The following is a 16,044-nucleotide window of genomic DNA, read 5'->3' on the forward strand; positions in this document are numbered from 1 at the left end:
TTGTGTTTTCAATAGTGTATGTTATGATGGAGCAAATTCTGACTATGTTAAGGCTAATTAACATAGCAATTTTGGGGTTGAGTCATTTCTGCATTGCCCCCTACAGCATGGCTTGAATGTGATAATCCAGCATGTAATAATCCAATTGTTTTTGAGATAATGCATGCAGTTAAAATTCACACAGGCCAGTGTGTATCAGTTGTTTACAGAGGAGTCACAATTCATTTCAGTATAGCACACATTTTGTTCATGACAACCCTGAAGTAGAACAGAGACACTTCTAAATGCCCTTGATGAAAACACTTCGCTATTGTGTATCTAGAATGGATCAGTACAATGATCTGTAGGCTACGTGATTTCTGTTCTGAAGAGTGGGTGTTTAATTGTCAAATCATATGTTGGTGCATAAGAAGGTAGAAATGATTCATACAAGCCTTCAAAACCTGCTCTTCAGATTCATTCACAGAACCTTTAGAATCAAGGCAAATGTACATTGATGGTGCTATATAAATAAATAATAATAATAATAATAATAATAAAAAGAAAACAAAGACAATAAAAATAACAAATTGAAGACGTGGTGGAACAATAAGAGAGAGTGGCAACACCCACATTAGCTTAGTCAGATAGTAGCACAATGGCTGACAAGCATCAATCGTAATCCTTCAAAATCATTCCCTTTACTTATTGATGTTGAAGAACCATTGGCTCTTCTACTCTTGCTTCTAAAAATACTAAAAAGTGAAGTGTTATCAGCTTACATTTATTCAGTTTTCAGCTATTCCGAAAACTCCATGGATCAAGAATAGCTCAAGAGCCTGCCTTGCATATAACAAATAGCCTAATTTTGAGAAGGCTGAAATAATTGTTAGCCCAAACAATATTCAAGGCCTCTTCTAAGTTCATTTAATGTATTTGTTTTTGCTTCTCTCATTGTACATGGTTATTGTTAATATTGAAAAAGATTCTCAAGATTTTCTTTACACTTTTTAAATGATCTGCATTGCATTTCTTCTCTCCCTCTCCAATGACAAACATCAGCTGTTAGTCCAGGCAGAAGGATCATTAGTAATGAAAAAGCGAATCTGTCACAGATATAATGCACTATGTATGTTTCATACATCTCATAAATCATAATTAGTCTAAAGAACCCAAAGTCGTCCCCAGAGGATAACAAATTCACAAGATGTTCTCATACGGTTGGTTTAAAAATTTAAATGAGGACATAGGGGGTGTGTGTGTGTGCTCTCAGATATGCAGATAGGCCTATTTCTGCTATTGCAAAAAAACAAAACAAAACAACACTTGTTTTCTAAAAGAAAATAGATTTTTATGCCTGTATTTAGTAAGGCACATCAAGGAAACAAGACAGGATGGAGAAATAAAGTTCCTTTAGAAATGCATAAGGTGAACTTAAGCACCCAGCAGGCAATCACAACATTGCCAACTTATATAATCATATATAATGGCAGAACCACCTCCTTACTACAGACGCAAGGTTAAGGAAAAATGGAAGGCCCTTGTCCTGCTATAACCCCCCACCCCAACCAGGAAAGATTCCACCCAGCAAGAACACCACATGACTAAACGTTCACAAGAAAATGAAAATTTTGGTCAGCCTGTACACCCCAGTGCTGCACATCCTGCATAGGCATAGGCCTGGGGTGGGGAGCCTCTAGCTGGTAGAGCGTTTGTAACAGGACAAGTAGCTTTTTGTCTTCCCTTCCACCTTGAGTCTGTGGTAATATAATGAGATCTGACTCGCCGGGGTCCAGTGACGCCCAGGAAGCTTTTCAAGATGGGCACACACTCTTCTCAATACCACACTCACTTGCCTTTGTGTAGCATTTTGACCCCTCATTTTTCAGGGCTAGGAAGGCTGACACTAGTGAAGACAAATCCTACTTTCATCTCCAATCAACAATCACTTAAGTCTTCAGCCCTCTTTTCTCCTCTTTAACTTGTTTTAAGTAATTGAATCTAGGACAGGGGTGGGCAACACAGTTTCCTACAGCCGTTTTTGTTCTCCTGCCCATAAATTCTAGGGCCAGGACTACACCTTGTGTCAAATCATTACAAAATAAGAAGCAGGAAATAACACTATGAAAGTAGTATATGGACTGTGTAATGTGCCCCAACAGTTATCAGTGCATGCCAATAATGCTATAAAGCAGTAGTGTAGATCTAGCCTAGGGTTTCCTTCTGTTTTTCTTCCTTCCCTTTAGTTATATATTGGACTATTCTCCAATTTCTTCAAATCAGTCCTTACAGCCACTTCACACTTCGTATTAGTCCTTGTCCCTCTTCAGTCCTACCCAACGTTTCTTCATTTATTTTGCTTTTCATTCAACTCACTTTATAGAGTCTTCTCCAATAACACTTTTCAAAAGCCTCCTGTTTCCTTTCTTCCATTTTATTTGTTGCCTGTGATTTACATCTAGGTAGAGCTGAATTCTATATGAAAGTTTATATGAATTTCTTTTTCAGAGTAACATGTATTCCTCCTGTGACAGGATTCCTTCTTACATAACATCCGTTTCAATTAGACTTATTCTGTGTTTAACTTTATTTGGCTTCTCAGATATTTGAATTCTTTTACTTATTCATTTTGCTCCACATATAGCTGTCACTAATACCTTTGTTTTATTCCCATTGATTTTTAGACTCTGAAAAAAAATCAAATTAATTATATTTAATAAGTTCTGCTGCTTTCCATTTATGTCTGCCATTACCGTCATTTACTTCTTTCCCATTTATTTAGCTGAATCTACTATTTATTTCATTTCATTAATTCCTCCCTCTATAAATATGTTAACCAGAACAGGGGACAATGAGTACTCTTGACAGACCCCGGATACACCAATTCTGGCTCTTCGTTTATCACCATTTGTTTTAACAATGCTTCCTGTTTTTGTATAAATGATATACTCTGCTTCTAGACTTAGAATTTTTAATTATATATTCTTTTCTAATCTTGTAAGCCCTGAAAAGAAATGATCCTGTGGTCCTATGGAGGAAGCTATTGGACAGAGACAAACTAAATATGAGAGTCATGGAGTATCCCGAAATACTGAATCATGTATTCTGTTAGATTTAGGTGTCCTTTTCTAACCATCTGGAGTTTTGGAACAATTCCCAGCTCCCTGGTCTCTGTAATACACACTGAATCTGATATTTTAAAGACTTGTCACACTCAGAAGAAACTATTTTAGCTAGATAATTAAATTTGTGTCCAATTAAAAACAAAGCTCTTGGCGTTTATTTTATTTTTGTCTCCAGATCATTTTTGAGTAAGCTAGTTCTGATCTTACAAGGGCATCATAACCATAATATAAACATAGTCATAAATGCAATTATATATGTATTTTATTTGCATGACACTAAACAGTGCCCTAGATTGGGTACTCTAGAGGTCAGCTTTTAGTGAACATAAATGGCTTATAATATAAGGTAGATAAGCCCTGAAGGTGAAGGAAGCTTCAACAACTATTTCCCTATGATTTCTAGATGCTATTTTTCCAGAAATGTGGATTCTTTAAGAATGGACAAGAAAGTCTACAATCTCTTCATCGCTGATGGTTCAGTAGTAAACCATCAACAATATAAGACTCTGACCTTTAGGTATCTCCCTCTGGGTTCCTTCTTTATAATTTCTTTTGAAATATGAAATTAAATTCTGAGTCTAGCTATTGAATCCTATTTTAAAATGGATGAGCTTGGCTCAGAACAGTGGCAAGCAACTTCATCTCCTTTACCTGGCAAGCTCATATATCTCTGGGTTGAACTGAATAGAGTGGGAACCCCCATCACAACTTCAAAAGCATTCTGATGGCAAGCTGTATTTATTACATTTTACTTCTGCTGTTTCACCAAACGGCTATGAGCAGTGTATACAGGAGGTATTTGATCCACACAGCAACAGGAGTGGAAAGATAGTGATTTGTCCAAGGCCACCCACATTTGCCAGTCTAATCTATCTCACAGGGTTTTTGAGAAAATTAAATGGAAAGGGAAACCACTGTGGGGAAGGGGAGGAAGATCAATAATAATGATAATAAGGGCATCACATCAAAAAACTACAGAAAACCTTCAGAAACTGGGTCTACCAAAATACATCCACACGAACATCCAGAAAGCAGTCATAACTAAAACATGCTCAATTGTCAGGAAATTCCTGAATCGGTAAGACAGCATGACTTGGCAAAGCCTGACATGTCCATCTAGAAAAACAGCCATGAGCGAGAAAGAGATTAATAATAATAATAATAATAATAATAATAATAATAATAATAGAGAAGCAGTCCCAGTGAATTCTTAGGCAGATGGGTTCAAGCAACGAAGCACTCACATACATTTGCAGGTAGTGTTTTCATTTGTTTTAAATCGAGTGAGTGCCCTTTTTCATAGTTTTATAATACAAATTTTTAAAATGCTTTCTTAACTATTAATGCGGCACCTGTTTCCCTTTAGGATTTCTGACCTTGATCTCTAAAGAGATAGAAAAAACAATAACCCTGTATGGGAGAGAACTGTGAACAATCGAGTACTAGAAATGTCCCTATCCTTCTGTATAACATTAACCAATTAGAAAACCACTACATAGAAACAAAGTAAAGGCCTTTCTCCGTTATTTATTTAAAATATTTCTTGGCTGCCTTTCAGGGCAGGAACCCTCTTATTGTGGCTACTTATGGAACAATTGGTTTATTTACTTATTTATTTATTTTTTAAAAATAGAGATACTAAAATATGATCTGAAACTTTTCAACAGGGTTTAAAAGTGAAGGAAAGGCCAGAAAACTCTTGGTTTAAATAAAAATGACAAGTGCAAGCATGCTTACAGCTTCCCTGCTGGGTAGGGCTGTATTTTTTGCACCTGGGCCCTGGGGAGAGACAAGAGTGGACTAGTTGCAAAGACTAGTGAGTCAAGATCCGAGGGGGTGGAGCAATGCAGTTCTAAGCGCAGGTCCTCCTCAGAAGCCTCCACTTCCACAGCCTTCTGCTCTCTCAGCCACTCAGCACAGTGTTGGCTTCTTCACGTGGAAGTAGTGCCAGGGACAGCAGCTACAGTGAGTGTGAGAGCAGGCGGGCAGGACTTAGCAAGACCAACTGTTTGAGCGGTTTTGTAACACTGAAATTGAGAGCATGTCTTGCAATTCAGGTAATAATTACTTTGTAGAACCATTCCCCAGAAACAAGAAAACCCATTCAAAAAAGACACCTTTGTAGCAGTGGGTTCAAATTCTGCAGAGACATTCGGAAATAGGCTTAACAGGAACCATGGCAAACATCTGCAAAAGATAGTTGAAGAGCCAACATTACTATTTCTGCATCCAGGAATCTTACGAAAGGAGAAGAGTTGTGTTTCTTTGCCCTTTTCTGCATTTATTTGTAAGATCGTTAATCAGCGTTGCAACATATTGGCCCAGTTTGGATGATAGCTGCAGCTTAAACAGGCCACCTGGGCACAGCTTGTCGTGTTGTCCCCAGCGGAATGGCTTATTGCGGGGAAAACAATAAATCCATGGCCTGTTTTTAGGTTATTTGTTTAAGTGGCAGTGATCATTTGAACCAGGACATTAGCCAATTATAGCAACAAGTAGGGATGTATGAAAAATTGGTTTCAATTCATTTTTGATCAGGATTCACCCAGATTGCACTTTCCAGAGTTTAATGCAATCTGTAGGTCAAGTCCATACATTGCTGAGCCTGCAATGTGATTTGCAGATCCAAAAAACTGCATTCAGCAGCATGTGTATATTCGAAAAACATATGCAAACAAACATAGTTTAATCGATAGGAAGATAGTGAGTACATCTCAAAGGTGCACTCAATTAAGATGTACATTTGGAAAAATATGCACAAACATTCATGTGGAAAGCAAAAGCAAAGATTATGATTTGAGATGGACATGGGATGAAACAAGATTCAAGTGGAATTTGGAGAATTTGACAAACGGAAGATTGCTTGAGTTTTGTGTGCACATTCCTACTAGCAAATAATCTCTATCTATAAAGCTGAAAGTATGTATGTGGGTTTGTATTCATGGAAATGTTTATCCAGTTCCAGATGAATTAGAAATTTGAAATGTGCTCACTGATAGGTCTGGCTGTACAATGTACCAGAAAAATCTAAAAACAATTTTTCGGTTTTTAGTATTTTTTTTAAAGAATTTAATAAAAAACATAGGTTTATGCCTACAACTCCCAGCATGCCTTGAGTGGAACTCCCAGCATAGCTTGGGCAGGAGGCCAGACTTATTGGCCTTTGGCGGCCATTGTATAATAATATAAGAATCTACTTCTCAAGGACTGATGTTCAACCTTTAAAACCACACAGAGCCTTTTCCCTACACTCCTTGCCGAACAAAGAATCTCCTACCAACTTAAAGAAGAATAAGTTGCAGAGATACTTGTTATTTATCAAATACACAGTATTCAGGGACCTGCGCAATTTCAGGCATATTAGCTAGTCATTTTATATTGTACAAATGGAGCAATTCTATCAACCACAGAAAATAAATAATGAGATGAAATAGGCATAGGGGAAAGCATATTGCAAAATGCCGTAAGACTTACCTGCTTCGCTGTACCAGTACTAACAATGTTAGTAGAGCTAAACCTGAACTCAGAATAGCCCATATAGTTAAACATTTACAGAAATAATTTACTTTAATAATCAGATCATTTCTAATTTTTCATCTCATCAAAGGCCACAACATTTAAATCTTGGCATAAAATTTGGAGCTTAAAATATAGAAATTCTAAAACCTCCAGAAAGTTTCCTCTTTCTCTAACCCATTAACTCAAACTCATTTACATTCAAACATTAACAAGGGTAATTTTAACTCAATCAGCTTCACTAACATTTGGCTTCCTCTCATCCTCCTTCAATGAATGTCAAAGTATGTGCTTGAGAACCCCCAGGTTTGTGCAGATAATCTAAAATGCAGATACCTTGCAATAAATAGAATTTTTAGTCCCCACACCACACAATTGCAACAAGTGTCATCATGGCTAACTCAACCAGGTGATTGAATTTATTCAAAGTTACATACCATAAACTCCCCCCTCCATTGCATAATCTTTCTGCAGTTTTGCTGAAAGTTATACATAAACACACACACAGAGGAGTGACCTATACAAAATATATACCACAGGCCATATATACAGGAGTGATATATATATATAAAATATATGAAGTCCTAAGGGCTCCCTGGTCTTTCACCCACTGTCGTGTCTCAGCCCACCTTTTCCAACACAGCCCACTTAATTGGGTTGGGAGCCCTGCCAGTAAGAGAAGTATTTACTGGTAATGGCCTCTTAAAGGCTATTTCTACTCATAACAGACTGATAAGAACTTTTATCTGAAAAGTCATTTGTCAAGTAGGGCAAAAGTCACACCAGGGAAAATTCTAAGCACAGTATCCAGACAAGGGTGAAATAAAAGCAAAGTCAGGAATTCTCACAGGAATCCAATTTTTAAGATAGGAGTTCAGGATCATGAAAGATGCATGAACAGTGAAAACACACAAGGACCTTGCTTTTCAATGAATGCTGGGGCTGGCCTTGCTAGCTTATATGCAGGTCCTAACCTGGACACACCCAACTGACAGCTGCAGCTCATTAGAGTGCTTTCTGGCAAAGCAACCTTATGCATCTTCAAGGACGCTGGGCGTTCTCTCACCACTTCATTTGTCATTGTTGCTGAGGGCTGGATGATCTCATCATGTCTGGCTCATTCTGAGCATGGAGTGGGTGAGGAAAGCCCTTATCAGGCATTCCAGGGGGTGGGAAGTCTTCTCCTCAGCTGCATGTCCACTATCCTCCTGCAATGCTGCCTCTGGGAAATCCTTGGGGGAAGGAGAGTCCTTGAGCCCAGGTAAGCCAAATTCCTCCTCAAGAAGGGCCATGATACCTACTGACATAGGGCCAAGATCCCAAAATGGTGAAAAAGAATGAGCCATATGTGTCTGCTGGAAACTTTTGGGACAATCTTTAAGCTATAGTTCTGGGACCAGATAAAACCTGCCTCTGAAGTCAGTTAAACCCTCCTGTTTCACCAAGAGGTACTTGGGGTTATCTGTAGATTTCATTTGCTTGGGTCACCCTTAGAAATCTTTGAGGTGCTTTTATTTATTACAAATCTATACCACTGAATAGCTAAAGTTCTTACTTGCAGATCTGTATTTGTTTCATATATAAATTCCTCTTCAAGTGGAACTGACTAGGCTACCAAAGATGAAGTCACTCACCACAAACTTTTGGAGCATCTGTAGAGTTTTTCCCAAATCCTTATCATCCAAGAAATATACGTTGAGAAAATGTATGATTACATTTTTTGTAGAGGTGATAAGTTTATGAAATTTTATGACCCGGTTTCAATATAGTAGGACAGAATCTTTCTAGAAAAGGACTTCCAGGTGTTTGGGTATAATTGGGATATTGTTCTCTGAAATATTCTTCTTGGAAAAATGGGGTACTTCACGGCAGCCAAATCTAACACTTGGGTATTGAATGTGGTGATAAATTAAATTATATTTGCATTTTCTTGCAAACTAGAGTCATAGGACAGGTTTGCACTGTAAAAGACTAAAAAGATTAAGAATGATATTAGTATGATAGATTGTAGTATAGGAGAACAAACAAAATTACTCATCATCTTGTCAAGAATTGTCTCATGTTGGCTGTCTCTAAACCTATTATATACTCATCCTTGTATCTTAATGTCTACAACCCAGCTTTAGCATTTACAAGCAATTAAATTCTTTGGTGCCTTGGTTTAACAAGTACTCCAATTCCGTATTGTTGCTTTGCACAACAATCAGGTACATCAAGCCCTGCAAAAGAGCTTACAAGACTTTGAGCAATGTTCTGTTTAAGGACAAATGGAGAGATCTTCTGAGATAACGTTCTAACTTATGTAATCATTCATAAGCACAAAGGGCACTGCCTTAGTTATATTCTTATTTTACCAGGCTGTCACATTTATCTGGATGAACATGTTGATGTCATTAGATATCTGTGGAGGTCCATAAGTTAGCCAGGTTTCTTTAGAATTGATCTGGGAAAACCAGCTTCTTAGATGTCCAAGTAACATATCTGTTTCTTCCTAGATTATGAATAAGGCTATGGCCCGCCCATCAAAAGAGGAAAGTGGACTATTAGCTACCTTTCTTGTCTCATTAAGGATATTGAGTGTAGAGGAGTTCTAAGCAAGAGATTCCTTCATAGCTGGCTTATGTATGCTAAATCTGAAAGAAATAAGTTACTTATTAAACTAGGTTTCAAGAGTACAAAGTTTAGAACACAATGATGAAAAGTGTACCTTGTTTATAATAGCTGTCTAATATTTACCAGAGAGAGTGTGTCTTTCTGGAAGACTTCCCGTGCTCCATGGACTTCCTTTGGGATGATTTTATAAATGTGATGTGATTTAGCTTTTCATTCCCTGTCCAATTAAATGGTAAATATACTTTGAAAAACTTACTATTTATGACTTATTAGTTTGTTCCACCTAATAATTCCTAGTTGGAATTGAACAATTATGATAGAAAGGAATCCCAAAAGGCACCTGTTTTATACTGAAAGCACTCTGCAGATACAGCAACATTAGCCAATGGAAGAAAAGCGTGATTCAGTTTCTGTGAATGAAAACATACAATGGCTGAACTTTCTATAACTTGTGTGAAATGCTTATCCTGAAAGAATTTTGGCTAAAACAAAAACAAAACCACAAGCCTTGAGAATCATCACTCACCTGGTCACCAGCAGTGAAAAGGAATGCTCCCAACTGATGATGTATGTGATAGTGGGACAGAGTTAGAGGGCTCATCTACACCAAGCAGGATATTCCACAATGAAAGCGGTATATAAAAGGCAGGAGCCTCACTACTGTTTAATAGCGGTATTGAAGTGCACAGCAGGATCTACACTACTGTTTATTGTGGTACTAAAGTGCACTGACAACTGTTGGACCCCATGACACATGTACACCAAGCAGGATATAACGGTATGAAAGTGGTATATGGTATGTGTCAATGGGACCCAACAGTTGTCAAAGCACTTCAATACCGCTATAAAGCAGTAGAGTGGCTCTTGCTTTTTATATACCGCTTTCATAGTGAAATATCCTGCTTGGTGTAGATGAGCTCAGAGACATCATTTTGAGAAACAGGCTGTATTTTGTTGGAATATCAGATTGTGGAGAATTATTGCATTTAAAAGACACATCGTTGAAAAACTGGGATATCCCCCCCGCCCAATACATCTGGGGTTTGGGCTATTTTATTTTATCCTTTTTTATTTTTGCCATTCTAATTTATGTTTTTAACTAATCCCACCCATTAGGAATGTTTGACTGCTTCTGAAATCTTAGCGTATACAATTCTTGCTGCTTTCATAAAAAAAAAGCTACCTGACTCCCTCCACTGCCAATTGTATTACCTATATAATTAACAAACAATGTTCAGTCTACAGTGGGATATTTTCAACTGAAATTGCCCACCTTTGCTTTTTTGTTTCCTCCCAGGTGACCAATCAAGTCCCAAGGTCTCCCTTTTATCCTGAAAAGGTTACTGGCCTCTTCTGGGCTAGAAGGCTGATCAGATTGCGTCTTCTTTCCTGGAAAGGGTAAAACAAATATACAGCCATGTGGCTTGTTTTTAGAATATAGCCGTGGATTAAAACACGGTTATGTAAGCTGTTTACCCATGCTGTAAAGAAGAAACAGGCCTGCACACAACCTCCAGAACGCAGCTCTAAGGATGTGCTCTTAGAGCTACAGGCAGAGTTATTTTTCCATCCAGGTGTAGAGTTTTGAGGATAGGCTGTCTCCAATCTTACTAGTAGATTGGAGCCTTACCAGTGGGAAGGGGTAAGAAGGTGATTGTCATAGGTGATGCATGGATAATGAGCCACCCAGAAAATATGAATACCACAAAGACTCTGTAAATATCGAGAAAGTAACTGGCTTCCGATAAGCCTCAGGCAGTACAAATAATTCCGATGCCGGTATCCTCTTCTGAAATCCAGCTATGGTCAGTCAGTTTGGTCTAATGCAGGGGCAAAAAAGCATAGCTTGTGGGCTGTAGGCAGCTCTTCAAGCTCTGTCTAGTGACCCACCAAGCACCCCCCCACCCAAAAGGGGAAATGTTCTAGGAATGGGCTTTATGGATCCTGCCATAGAAGCCTGCTTCTTTCAAGCATCCCAGAAAACAGTGCTCAAAGGCTCCTGGCTGCTTCCTAGGATGCTCTGGAAATGGTGCTTCTATGGCAGGAACCATAGAGTCTGTTGCTAGAGCATTTTCCAGTTGCGTTCCCCCCCCCATGTTTTTAAAGAGAATTGAGAACATATGGGCAAAACCATTAAGAAGCCTTAATAGGAAATTAAGCAGGTGGTCTTCACCATGCTATGTAGTTCCCTGTTATGTCTCTATAGCTAGTAGGGATGACATTACACATGCATAAAGCCAATGTATGCAAATTCTGACAAATTAGCAAAATTTATTCAAAAATGTTTTTTCTTGGTACAGTCAATTCTATTTTCCATAGGCAATGTTACACATACTATCACTAGACATGCAGACATACTCAAAAGGTACAATTCACATCAAAACTTCAGCGAAGACAGCAAAGAAAACAACAATCAGAAAGTTCAGTCTGAACAAAGGAGTCAGTCATGGCTTCATCAGATAGGATTAATCAAGAAAGAAGGTAAGTTGGAAGGAGAAAAAGAAGTAGGAAAATTGCTGTTGCACTTAGCAGAATTCCAAGAGCAAATGGTTCCCTAAAGCTGGCAAGATATATTTTTTTCTGACATTGGCAGAGAAAGGAAAGAGAAAAGGGCAAAAGCACCATGGAACTAGAAACAGAAAATTGTCGGTTTGTGCATAAGTAAAGGCAACAACAGGAGAGGTGCTTGGCTGAGCTGGTTAGCAGCTGCCTGTATAAAGAAATTATAATCATGCTACTGAATCAATTACTTTTTAAGCACTTAGGAGCACTGCACAGAGGTAAAAATTAAGAGGGACCTGCCTGCAGCCTTTCAATCTATTTGGTTGGTTTGACCCAGGCAAACAAGCATTTTGCAACAGAATGCCTGAGAAGCTTTAGACTATACTAACTCATATTCAAGCTGAACACAGAAGATTGCAGAAGCTATGGAATTTGTTACTATAAGATGTGATTGCCATCAATTTGGGTAACTTTAAAAGGGAAGTAGACAAATTCAAAGAGCATGAGGGTATCACTGGCTACTAGTCCTGATGGCTGTAAGCTATCTCCAGTATCAGAGGCGGTATACCTATGTAGGGCAGTTGCTGGAGAACATGAGTGGAAGCATGCTATTGCACCTATGTCCTACTTGAGGGTTTCCCACAGGCAGCTGGTCAGCCACTCTGAGAGCAGAATTCTGGACTAAAAACTCCATCCAACGAGCGTTTTATTGCACGCTCGTTACAGGGCACTCACGGAGTTTGCTCAGGTCCCTCACATGACGTCGTCTGCTTCCCATGCCCCTTCTGGCCTTCCTTGCACCACAAAAACCAAACTCATTAAGTCTGATGGTTTTTTTTTAAACTCGGACTTGCTGCTCTCTCCTGCTGTATGCAGGAGAAGCAGCACCATTAAAACAGCAGACTGAATGGGCCTCGTGTTGGTTCTGTACTCCCTCTTTTGAAAAGAGGAAGTAACTGAGGAAAGAAAACACGGGCAGAGAAGCCAGTTAGGGAGTGTGTTAACCCCCAGTGTGATGAAGCTTTAAATAGACCTTTGGTCTGATCCAGCATGGCTCTTCTTATGTTCTTAAAATGTTAAACAGGGCAAAACAATAGACATAATTCAGAGATGATTTAGGCATGAAATGGAACTTAAATACAAAACCAAACATTTCACTATCTTCCCTTTGGCAGCAGTACCTTGTACTTCATTAAATGTGTCTTTTGAAGAGTTAAGAGCAAATTGACAAGAAACTGTTTTTTTTAAAAAAAGCAGAGAGGCATTTTGTAGCATGCTATGTATGCTATAGGCCCCATCTTTCCATCTAGCACCGCTCCATTTGAATGAATATGTAAGGTGTAATGATCAAGTAAGGTGTAATGATCAAAATGGTCAAAATGCAACATTATGATTATCATAAGTCTCCAAAAGTCTATTCTTCCATCAAATCAGGATGGGTAACATGCAACGATTAAAAATTAAATGGGAAAAAAATCAGTTCCCAATCAAATAGTGTAATTATCAAAATGCAACATTATGATTACCATAGTCTACAAAAGTCTATTCTTCCCTCAAATCAGGATGGGTGACTTGAAATTATTAAAAATAAATGGGGGGAAAATCAGTTCTCAATCAAATGGTGGTAAACCGAATAGTTCTGGCTTGAAATCATCCATAGACTGGAGTACTAGAGTTGCTTCTTTTGTAAGATCTTTGTTGAGGTTTTCATCTGGAATCATGACCACTTGCATCCCAGCTGTCAGTGAAGCCTTGACCCCATTGGGAGCATCTTCAAATACAAGACACTAAGAATAAAAAATTAAAATAAAAGAGTAAGTGGAAGATTGATTTTGTTATGACAGCAAATAATAATTACTTGGCTTTAATTCCTAGAGCATCAACAGATGTCTGAAAACCCTTGGGAAGGAAGTTACCACAAAAGTAGTTTAATAATGCAATTTCTAAACATATGCTTCAGTTTTGACATCTTGTCAAAAGTTGAATATACACTGTTGCTATCATGTGGATTTTAAAGAAAAAGAAGTTGACAAGGGTTTGCTTTGTTTGGTGTATTATTATAGAGCTATGTAAGATTTAGAGTTACAGGACTTTTATAGACAGCACAATTAAATGATACAGACATCTGAGGTACACATTTAAGTCTATCACCATCAACTTATCCTAGAATTTACCAGACCTACAATATACTGTCCCAGTGACGTGCCTTGGTGGTATGGGAGGTCTGCTGAGTTTTTTGCCCTAACCTCCTGCCATGCAATTGCAACCTTCAAAAATGTACAAAGACACAATATACTGCCACCATCTAATTATACTGGCGACGGGAACATCTCAAGCTTCTCTTATGGAAAACCCCCAATATTATATGGGTATTGTTATGTGCCTGGTGTACATGCACCATAGAAGTTATATGGAGTTGGCTGAAGGGGAAATCCTAATTGTAATTAAAAAGTAGAATTGGATTATTTTAAAGGAATTCACTATTTATGTGGCATCTGGACATAAAAGGAAAAAAACTAAAACTGGAAAAAGCATAAAGAGCAAGGGCAGAAAATATGCCTTTCTGCACTCCCAAGGTGATACGTAAGATCGATACAACAATTTTAGGACTGCTACTGGACAAGCTGTGTTCATGCTCATACAAAATTAAAAATGGCAATTCAATACGCTGTTTTACCATAGCTATCATTGTGAACACGTCTGAGCTAGTAAAAAGAACACAGAGTTATTTCATATAATATTATTGCAGTGCTATGGTTAGGACTATGCATTACTGTTGTCGTTAAAGCCAAGTGCAGTACAGCCAAAATATTTTATACTTTTACTTATGTATTGCTCAGTTCTCAGTCTGAGACAAATTCTGGAAACAAACCTTTTATTTAAGCCATTCTTATTCTTTATTAAGCAATAAATTCTTTATTAAGCAATAAATACACATCACTCTCGTATTTTCAAAATTAAATGAGCTCATTTTGTTCATAAAATATATCTTCTTTGTATTCTCTGTTAACCTCCTCTAGTTAAGTTATTAATAAGAGTTTTATATCTGCATAAGAGAACAGAATCTGTTGGTCTATAGTTTGTCTCAAATGATGTGTTAGTACTATAGAAAATAAAGGTCAGAATAAAGCAATCTAAGTGCTAACTCTATATTTATCAACTGAAAATACAATGCAAGTAGTTCATATTTGCATATAAAACTCAATGCACACAAACAGGTTTCCAATGTAACAGGTTCAGATACTATCACATGCTGCAATCAGAACCAACAGATTTCTATATTAATAGACAACAGTTCATTTAAATACTTTCAGAATTTCAAGTATATATTTTCCTTCACTCTTCCCAACTGATTTTCCTGAAAAATATAGGAATAAATGTGTTCAGCTAACAATCTTATGGAATTTTTTGCTGAATGTATGTGTCAGAAACCCCATTCAGAAATTATTTCTCCAGGAGTTCAAGCATCACCTGGAGAAGGGAGAACGTGGGGCCATCCACATTGGCGTCACCCTCAGGGTCCATGTATTGTTCACACCGTCCTGACATTTGCACGTTAAGTCAAAAGTCTGAAGAGAAACCTATGCATCCTGGGTGAATGCACGTGGGCTCATCCACAGAATCAGGAACATCTATAGCCAGTATCTTTAACCTCAACTACAATATAGGATAGCTGTACAGCTAAGATGAGGGAACTGCCCTGAACTCCTAGACAAAGGCAGGTTACAAATGAGATGAGAGGTAAGCGATTAAAATTTGGCTTATTTCAACATGTGTACAAGGAGCAGGGCTGTACTGTATAGTCCTGCTCTCCAGTGTCACACACATTACATCAGCCTCCAGGTATCTGTGCATACAGAAAGAATGTCTGGAAGGAAGGGGGGCTATGTATATTCAGCTTATTGACATAGGCACCCTGTCTCCAGATATTCATGTTGACATTCACGTGGACACCTGGAGGAGCAACATGATACGTCCAACATTGCACACGCAGGGGTGGGGGAAGAGGAGTCAGTGAAGTAAACCAGGTTTTTAATGCCAAAATAAACTGGGGACTTTAAAAAATACTTCATAATATTTACTGACAGCTTGATGGGCTGTCATAAAGTTAATATCAAACCCAGTTTTCACAAGCTTGTTCATTCTGTGGCTTTGTAATACGTTTTTATATCTGCATTTTGCTAAAATGGTATTCTGCTCTTGATAGCTCTATTTGCCTTTTCATTTCCACAGCCTAATGTGCCACCGTCAGCAGTACCTTAAGGATGTAGAAAATTGATATATGAAAGTATTTTAGTCCTGCATTAGA

General features: G+C 38.1%; 1 protein-coding gene across 3 annotated transcripts in view; it reads right to left on the minus strand.

Annotated features, from left to right (window-relative positions):
• PUDP (pseudouridine 5'-phosphatase) overlaps positions 1-16,044 on the minus strand; it is a 187,728-nt gene that overhangs the window by 118,207 nt on the left and 53,477 nt on the right. For 2 of the 3 annotated variants that reach the window (XM_063126353.1, XM_063126355.1), the window contains exon 4: positions 11,485-13,522. The exons of the other annotated variant lie outside the window; for it this stretch is intronic. In XM_063126353.1, the coding sequence (XP_062982423.1) occupies positions 13,346-13,522 (177 nt within the window). In that variant the 3' untranslated portion in view covers positions 11,485-13,345. Of the gene's footprint in view, positions 1-11,484; positions 13,523-16,044 lie in introns of those variants that run through there. 3 annotated transcript variants of the gene reach the window in all.

Source organism: Elgaria multicarinata, chromosome 5 (genome assembly GCF_023053635.1).
Source record: "Elgaria multicarinata webbii isolate HBS135686 ecotype San Diego chromosome 5, rElgMul1.1.pri, whole genome shotgun sequence".
NCBI classification, from domain to species: domain Eukaryota; kingdom Metazoa; phylum Chordata; class Lepidosauria; order Squamata; family Anguidae; genus Elgaria; species Elgaria multicarinata.